We start from the raw sequence: 9,579 nt of genomic DNA, 5'->3' as shown, positions 1-9,579 counted from the left end.
TCCCTCTTAGGTTTAGTTGCAATAAGGCGCGAAAATTTCCCCCGTTTTGCGATGAAATGCACATCCCATTTCTAAATCTACCCTTCGTTGTTCCTATGTTCTGGGTTATTACAATGCCTTTGCCTATTATACCTGTGATGACTAATATTGGCCAGGAACTTCAAGATATTCCACCTCCAGATGACAGTACTATCCATACTGATTATTCTGATATAAATTTCGTTGAAAACGGTGAAGAAACGGACTCGGGAGAGTCCTCTGATGTTGCACCGCCATCGCCACTACGTGCCAACACGCGGCAGGGATCCGCCTCGGATCGGCCCCCGCCAGCACCTGGTCGCCGCGCCGCTGATCCCGAGGGCGGGAGAATCTCCCCCGCGCGAACGTCTCGGGCTTCCTCCAGCCCGGCCACGCCACGAGCTCCGCCTGCCCCGCCTGGGTCCCCTGCTGTCGCCTCGGACAACGGCAGCAGCAGCGCCCTCCACGCCCCCGACAGCCCGGCCGCCCAACCGGAGCCCGCCACGCCCTCCTCGGCCGCCACTGTCTCCAACGCCCACGCCAGCGGCGACAGCGCCGTCTCGTCGCCATCGTCAAGATCCTCTGCGGATTCTGCTCCTGTGGCTCCGCCACAACTGGGAGTGCGCACTCGCCTCCAACAAGGTATACGCAACCCGAAAATTTATACAGATGGTACAGTTCGTTATGGCCTTCTAACATCCACAGGGGAGCCCCGCAATACTTCTGAGGCTCTTGATCATCCTCAATGGCGTCATGATATGGAGGAAGAATATGGTGCTCTCATAAATAATCATACATGGCATATTGTTCCACGTGGTTCTCACAGAAATATCATAGATTGCAAGTGGGTATACCGCATCAAGAGACGCTCTGATGGTTCTATTGACCGATATAAAGCTCGCCTCGTCGCCAAAGGGTTCAAGCAACGTTTTGGCATTGATTATGAAGACACTTTCAGTCCAGTTGTTAAAGCAGCTACTATTCGCACTGTTTTAGCTCTGTCTGTCTCTCGAGGCTGGAGTCTTCGGCAGCTAGATGTCAAGAACGCGTTCCTACATGGTGTTCTGGAAGAGGATGTGTATATGAAGCAACCCCCTGGTTTTGCAAATCCCCATGCTCCTCATCACGTCTGCAAGCTTGACAAAGCATTATATGGTCTCAAGCCCGTGCCTGGTTTTCCCGGTTGAGCTCCAAACTGCATGTCCTTGGGTTCATTCCTTCTCGAGTTGATACATCCTTGTTTCTTTATCACAAGCATGATATTATGATTTATGTTCTCATATATGTTGATGATATTATTGTGACCAACTCCTCGGATCAAGCTATTACCATCTTGCTCAAGGAACTCAATGTACACTTTGCTATCAAGGATCTTGGAAAATTACACTTCTTTCTCGGAATTGAAGTTGCTCATACACCGGATGGGTTAGTACTTACTCAGCATAAGTATGCCTCTGATTTGTTAGAAAAAGTTGGTATGAAGGACTGCAAGGCTGCACCCATGCCTCTGTCCTCTATTGATAAGCTATCTCTCACTGAGGGGGAACCTCTCGGCACTGAAGATAGCACACGATATCACAGCATTGTGGGTGCTCTCCAGTATCTCACTTTGACTCGTCCAGACTTGTCTTTCTCAGTTAACAAAGTTTGTCAATATCTACATGCTCCCATGACCTCTCACTGGACAGCAGTGAAAAGAATTCTTCGTTATGTTTCTGACACATCCCGGCTTGGTATTACCTTTCAGAAGTCACGCTCTACTTTGTTAAGTGCCTTTACAGATGCAGATTGGGCTGGAGACTTGGATGACAGGAGGTCTACAGGAGATTTTGCTATCTTTGTAGGACCTAACCTGGTTTCATGGAGTTCCAGAAAAAAGCCTACAGTCTCCAGGTCAAGTACAGAAGCTGAATACAAAGCACTAGCCAATGCTACCACTGAGCTGATTTGGGTTGAATCTCTTCTCAAAGAACTTGGTGTGCGATTGAGAGAACGACCACAACTTTGGTGTGACAATTTAGGAGCTACCTATTTGTCTGCAAATCCTATGTTTCATGCCAGAACAAAACACATTGAAATTGATTTTCACTTTGTTCGTGAACGAGTGGCACGAAAACAACTTGAGGTCAAGTTTATATCAAGCAAAGATCAAATTGCTGATGGGTTCACCAACGCTTTACCGGCTGCCAACTTGAGAGAATTTAGACGTAATCTAAATCTTCAGAGAAGTTTAGATTAAGGGGGCTGTTAGACATATGATATGTACCACGTTGTACGGTATGGAGTAGTACTCCACCCGTATATACGCTCTATGTATTGCTACGGTAGAGACTCTTTCTACCCTATATAAACACGGAACACGTGCCAGGGAGAGGCATCGTTTCAGCCAAACCAACACAGACTACAGGCGATCCGCCGACGCCGACGTACGTACTCCGTGACCAGCTTCTTAGTTTGGCCACGGCCGGGGCCGACGACACCACCACCCCAGGCCTCCTTGTGCCCGGAAGGAGTACACGCGCCGGGAGCAGCTCGATGGTCGACGATCCGGCAAGCGCCCTCGGGGATGGCCACGGCGCCAGGCAGAGCGTGCCGGTGATGGGTCGTATCGCGACACTGGAACACCATGACCTCGCGTGATGTGTCGGCAGAGGAGACGACCACCACGGGTAGCCCGCAAAGGCGGAGGTGCACTGGCGGCCGTGGCGCGGCGACCCTTTCGCGTTTCCGTCTCCTAAGACAGAGCCAGCGACATCCACAACGTCCTTTCTTTCATACGTCTTAGGTGCACAACAAAATGAAGAGCAAAGTCATAACCATTGAATTGGCGATTCTTCCTTGCTCTCTGCACAGCCCATTAATTAATTTCTCTATTTCTTATCCAGCTGCTATGTAATTTTTCTTTTACTTCACACAAGCTAGGCAGCCAGGCAAGGAATTCAGAAGTACATATGATTTTACAGCCTGCAGATATTGAGATATAGCAAGGGCATGTGGGCACTCTCAGTCACCCGGACATGAAAATGATGATCAGTACCAGTAGACAAGTGTCTTCTTGACAACTTATCGTGTACAGGAACCATTACATCTCCAGTGTGTTAAAGCACATTTTTGTTTTCTCTAAAAAAGTTGGACCAGAATTTGTTCTCTTTTTAGTGTAGAGATTATCTGTCTGTCTGTCCCTCTTTCTTATAAAAATTGGCCTTTCTACTAGACTGACCTTTTATGAAATAATGATCAATGACTTCAGCCGTTCTTTTATGGAAGTGGTTTTTTTTTTCGAAATGGGGTGTACCCCTATTCACGATCCCTAGATAGTTTGTATTTGCATCGAAAACCTTAAATGTAGCCCGTACTATATGTAGCCGGGTATTGTTTTTCTTTCTTCAAACTTCAAAACATTTGATTTCAAAGTTTCAGAAATTTTCGAAAAAATATATAGACGTAGAGAATGTTGTAATCTATCAGTGTGTAAATTTCCAGATACATTAAATTTTGACCTCAGTAAAAATGAAAAAATCTAGATTTCATTGTACTGTTCACCAAGAATGGAATCAAGATTTGTTATTTTTGCTAAGCCCAAAATACAACATATTTCATTCTAAAATATTTAGGCACTTGTAGATTACAATATTGTCTATATCACAACACTTTTTTTCAAAAAAATTAACTTGTTTGAAATGAAATTTTCATAAGTTAAAAAAACGGCCTACATGTATGCCGAGCTACAAAAGTCCATACTCGTATTTGCATGTATTACATTTTCTCGGATAGTTAATGTGCCAAAGTATTGAAGAGGTAATACATCTGATTGTTGATGAAACCAAATATCCACCAATTTGTTATCCGCGCATCTAAGTCAAAATTTCAATATCATCGACGATGGTAACACATAGGAGAAGTGTCAATACGGAAGGTTTGTTCAAGAATTCGACTATTTGTTTCTACCGGTGCAACACACGTGTATTTTGCTAGTTTATATCTAGCTCCCGGCCATGCACTGTCGGGAGTCCTACTCCGCCTACCACGATGGTTGTCGGTGCGCAAGGCTCACGCCTCGCCGATGAGCTCTGACGGCACAGGGCCGTCAAGGCATATCGCGACTGCGAGTAACCCCAACCATACTGGGGCGCGTGACAACATGTTGATACAGCCGTCGCAGTTTAGGTTAACTCGTCTCTAATCATCTCCGTAAAGATGGTATTTTTGGTAAACCAATATTAATGAAAAACATTTTTTGCTTAGCTGAGTTACTGCCTGAAATCCAGCCACGCGGACACGCAAACTGACCGCGTCTTGTCCGCGGTCTTGTCCGCGCTGAGGCATTCACTGTCAAAATTTGGGCTAGGAATGCGTCTCCGCGGCAACCCGATCAGTTTGCGTTGGTCCGTTGGGCTGGAAGCAGGCCCATTTTTTGTCCGCGCGACGTAGACGGTCACTTTCTATCTGGTTCTGTCTGATTGCGTCATACCACTGGAGAAGCTCTAAGGGTCGGAACGTTTTATTTTAATTACTGGTGGCATATGAGGTAATTTTTGACAATTTCAAGGGTAAGACAAAACAAAAAAAACTTATTTTCTTTATTATTATTAGGTATAGATTTGCACTAGAGAGAGAAAAGCTAATCAAATGTCATAATTTCAAAAAAAAAAGTGGTGCCATGGCCCGTTTCGGGAGATGAATTGTTTGTCCCCCTAATCTCTCTGTGACTGATTTGATGGGAGGATACTTTTCGGGTTTATTGGAAGTTTCCTTGTTGGCATATCCAGCAACCGGGAGACTAATGCGAGCATCGTAAAGCAACTCGTTACTCGTGATGATTTATCCCTCACTCTTTTTTCTTATATGTTTAGTTCACTACTACTACCTTCTGCAATTTACCGATGCCACAAATTAAATCCAGAAGCAAACGCATGTGTCACCTTGCACTCTAAGATGCTGCGACGTCCACCGGCAATACCTGCAAACAATGATTCTGAACTTTGGATAGACACCTTGCACCTTGCCCAAAATGATATGACAATCATCCACCCTCCATCACATCTATTTTATACATGATAATAAACTAGTATTTCAAATGAACTGCAGATATGCACGTGTAGCCAAATTTTTTTTTAGAAAACTACTCATCAGAATTGAGAAAGTGGCTAAGGTCTACTGAAATCCTAGATAACTGTAGGAATAACAGAGCATCCATGCCAAAATTACTCTACCAAACAGAATTGGTCAGCATGAGTATCGTCAAACTAAGCCCCACAAATGAACCATATACGAGCAAAAAAGAGCTGACATCTACTATACAAAAAAAAATGAAAGGGGCGAATCAAAAGGATACGTAGAGGCATAGAGGCTGTCCAGCGGTGGCCAACTCCTCCTGCCTCCTCGATACGGTGGTCTCTCCCCTAGCAGCTTCGCCGTGGAAGATTCCACCCCCTCCAACTCCTCGCCTGACTCTCCCTCTCCCTTGTAACATAAGATCTCCTCCAAGTGACTAGAATCCAACCCAAAACCACCGCGCATCCTCCCTCCGATGACCTACCGTAGCGCTCCGTGGGACAGAACGAGGCTCCGCATCATCGCTCTGAGTCTCTGACAGCTAAACGGGGAATAGGGAAGCGGCACCGCCCCAAAAAAATCGACAATGAGAAAAAGAAACCTGGACAATCCAAAATAAACCGCAGACCAGAATAAAGAATAAAACCGGACAAATGCGGGAAGTAGAAACCTGCACGCAGAAAGCGCGGAGATTCCTACGCGGTTTCGAAACAAGTGGCCAACAATCTAACTTATAGCGAATTGGGATTTCAGCTAGCTGAAAATTAAGAAAAATATTTTCCCTGTTTACATTTTTGTTTGATTGAGAGGATCAAGGAAGTTTCCTTGTTTGCATATCCAGCAACAGGGAGACTAATACTAGCATCGTAAAGCAACTCGTGATGATTTATCCCTCACTCTTTTTTCCTTGCATATGTTTGGTTCACTAATACATTCATGCCACAAATTAAATCCAGAAGCAAAGGCATGTGTTTGCACTTCCTGCCTTCCTGTGTATCTTGACACCACCTGGCTTGGGCATGTCTATACAATACAAAATAGGCATGTCACTAGTAGAGAAACCCCCTTTAGTACCGGTTTTAAAGGGTCTTTAGTACCGGTAAGCCTCCCACCTTTAGTACCGGTTCCCTCCACGTGGGCACGGAGGAGCCCGCGGGGCTGGAGACCTTTGGTACCAGTTCGTAACACGAACCGGTACTAAAGGCTATTTCGTTTATTTTTTTATCACGAACCGGTACTAAATGCTATTTCGTTTAATTTTTTTATCCATTTTTTTAATTATTTTTCGCTCCCTTTTTTATTTTTTTTCAGAATTTCTAATATTTCCGTTAGTCTCTAACTACACTTAATCTTAGTCAAATTATTTACCCGTGGTCAAACTTCCCGGTCGGTCACCCATCCTCACAGTACTCCAACACTAGCACGCTTAACTTCCGAGTTCCTTTCCGTCCCACTTCCAAGTGCTTCGCGCGCATGTTGTTGATAGTAGTATCATATCAATCATATTAATATGTTGGTCGATGTCACACTTTTTTATTATTTGTATTGCAAATAATTCTTTTAATAAACAAAACTAATTGTGTAATAATAATGTTGAATAAATAAATAAAATTAACTTTTTTAATTTGTATTATTTTTAATTATTTTTTTAAAAATTAATATATTTTTTGCCAAACCTAAAACCTGAAAATTTGAAAATCTTATAATTTGCTAAAAGTAATAGTAATATTCTGGGATTCAAAAAATCTTATAATTATTAATTTTAATTTTGAAAAAATTAAAAATATATAAAATTCTAAATTTTTGGAAAAAACCTAAAATCTTCCTGCTTTCATATTTTCATTTGGAATTTTGAGAATCTAAAAATTGGCTAATCGAGTAAACCCTGGTGAATTCGGATGTAACTTTTTTCCATGATGATTTTGATATATTATACGTTTTTTTCCAACGTCGTATGCAAAAGTTAATGCAGTTTTACCATTTTTCAAACTTTTTTTACAAAAAAAGTCAAAATTCGAATTTCTTAATTTCGCCGAATAGTAGATTGCATAACATACAAGAATCTGGAAACATATTATTTTTTGAATTTTCTATCATTTTCATTTGTATTTTACAAAGCAAAAAAGGTTTTCCGGCTGACGCCAATGCTTTAATACCGGTTCGTGACACGAACCGGTACTAAAGTTCCTGCACAAACCGATACTAAAGGTTGCAGGCGGCCTGGGCAGTGCAACCGGTACTAATGCACCCTTTAGTACCGGTTCGTAAGGAAACCGGTACTAAAGGGTTGGACGGAAGGTCCTTTTTCTACTAGTGATACAATACAATATTTTAGCTACTCCCAATCCATCGGGTCTAAGTCCCCTTCCAATTCTACTTCTACTATCTGAGCCAATTGAATATCGAGAAGGATTGAAGAAGTGGCAACACCAATAAAATCAATACAGGATTTTGCTTCAGTGTTCCTTGCTTCTCCAAACTTTAGCACCGTGAACAGTTAGGATCTCCCGATATCCGTTCGTGGGCTAACTTACCCCTCCAAGTTTAGTGTTGGAACACACCTCAAGCAATAATTGGAGATGAAAGCCAACAACTTAATTATCCATTAATTAATTAATATATAATGCTACCGGAGCAAGCAAGAGAGCAATTCCATCCAACCATCCATCCGCGATTACAGCATCTGGAAGCATTCAGGTGTCTAGATTATACGATCACTCATCATTTCTTCCCTAGCTAAGCTGAGCTATGGAGGACTGAAATCAACATTTCAATGAGCACACACTAGCTAGTACGTACTCCTACTATCTATCTGCAGAGTCCCCCTCGATCAGGCCACCTCGGGGTAAGTGGCGCCATCCAGTAGGATGCCGCACGGTCCAAAGACGTCGTGGAGGTCGAAGTTGCGCGGCAGCAGCATGTAACCTTTGTCCCCCCAGTTTTCTCCGTACGAATTCCTCAAGATGTAGTGATTGGGCCCGTAGCCGACGAGCAGCATTTCGTGATCAGGGGTTCTTCCACACTTCACCGACGGGTACAGGCCGCCGGCGTAGCGGTCGAACTCGGTGTTGTTTGCATCGATGGAAACCACGACGGGCCCGTAGGTAACTGCTTGCAGCAGTTCGAATTCGTCGTAGGCCGGCACCCGCGCGAACCCAGTCATGGCCAAGACGGGCAATGTGGCGCTGGACTTGCATGTGCCATTCCTTGCCGTGTACGGGTAGGCGGCCGACGACGTCAGGCCCCACTTCACGACGTACTGGAAGGCGGTTGCGGCCAAACCACCTGCGCAGGCACCGTTCTTGGTGTCGCAGTCCACGAGCTGCTGTTCGGACAGCCGCAACAGGCTGCCGTTCTTTAAGATGGCGTGGTGGCTCTCCATCGCGGCCGTCGCCGCGAACGCCCAGCAGGCTCCGCAGTTGTACGCCTGGTCCTTGACTGGAGTCAGGCACGGATGCCCATAGCAAGTTTTCGAGCGCCAGTCGAAGGCCACGGGGAGCGGCAGAGTCCCGTCGCCGGCGCGCCTTTTCACATTAATGAAGCTGCGCTTCTTCCGGCCGTTACCGGCGCCGCCCATCGCACACCTGTAGTCGCGACGGACCTCGTCGTCGCTCAGATCGGCAAAGATGTTGAGCCCCAACGGCGTGTCGCCTGCAAATTCAATATGTAAGTCGTAGACGCGGCGCGCCTGCTCCTTGAAGATGGCGAACCGGCGAAGCTTCTCGCCGGGGTGGCGTGCTACCTTGTGGCGCGCGCCCCACAGCTCGTAAAGCTTCCACAGGGAGTCGTCGGATTCCAGGTCTTCCTTGGCGAACTCCACGACGGTGGCCGCCGGATCCAGCAGTGCCAGTAGCGCAACCGCCACGACTAGCGCGGCGAGCTTCACCATCCTCGGTCGGTCGAGCGAGCGTCCTAGCTAGCACTACTCTTGCCTCTTGGTCGTATCGTACGTCCTCACGGCTGTTCGATCGTGCGACCATGTTAAATAGCGATTATCTCCTTCCATATGTTGTAACCTAATATGCTAGTAATTAAGATAAAGCATATTCGGCTCCCTATTCCTGGGTGACAATATCACCTCACATCCCATGTAATCCGGCTGTTTGATCTTCACTCTTCAGAATTTTACCAATAAATCAAGCATGTGTATATGTACATCATCTCAAGGATCGGCGGCAGATCCTCTTGCAGAAGAAAGAGGAAGGAAAGATATGGACTGGCTCCTGGGTTTTCTTTCGGCCGAGGTGAAGAAGCGCTAGCGGGAGAAATGCATAACCTCATGTAAGAAGGCCCCGCACTGTCTATGACAGCCATTTGCTGTAAGATTCGTGCTACACATTTTGCAAATTTGTCCTCCCACCTCTGTATTGCATTTGGCAGAACGCCCCCTACATTTTCCGGTATTCTTTACAGTCGTTGTCTCTGTTTCATAGAGAGCATAAGTAAGAGATTTATTTTTCCGGATTAAACCACCTGATTTCCAAATTTTCAGTCTGGAAGATTCAC

The 9,579-nt window shown here is 45.2% G+C and overlaps 1 protein-coding gene across 1 annotated transcript; it reads right to left on the bottom strand.

Moving 5' to 3' along the window:
* Positions 1–7,903: 7,903 nt before the first annotated feature.
* Positions 7,904–8,962, bottom strand: LOC124657241 (ervatamin-C-like). The gene has a single exon (XM_047195824.1). It carries the CDS (start codon positions 8,960–8,962, stop codon positions 7,904–7,906), a length of 1,059 nt encoding a protein of 352 aa, XP_047051780.1.
* Between the last annotated feature and the right edge of the window lie 617 nt (positions 8,963–9,579).

This window comes from Lolium rigidum, chromosome 5, assembly GCF_022539505.1.
Source record: "Lolium rigidum isolate FL_2022 chromosome 5, APGP_CSIRO_Lrig_0.1, whole genome shotgun sequence".
NCBI lineage: Eukaryota > Viridiplantae > Streptophyta > Magnoliopsida > Poales > Poaceae > Lolium > Lolium rigidum.
Note: the sequence above shows the minus strand (reverse complement) of the source record. Positions and strands in the feature narration are given on the sequence as shown.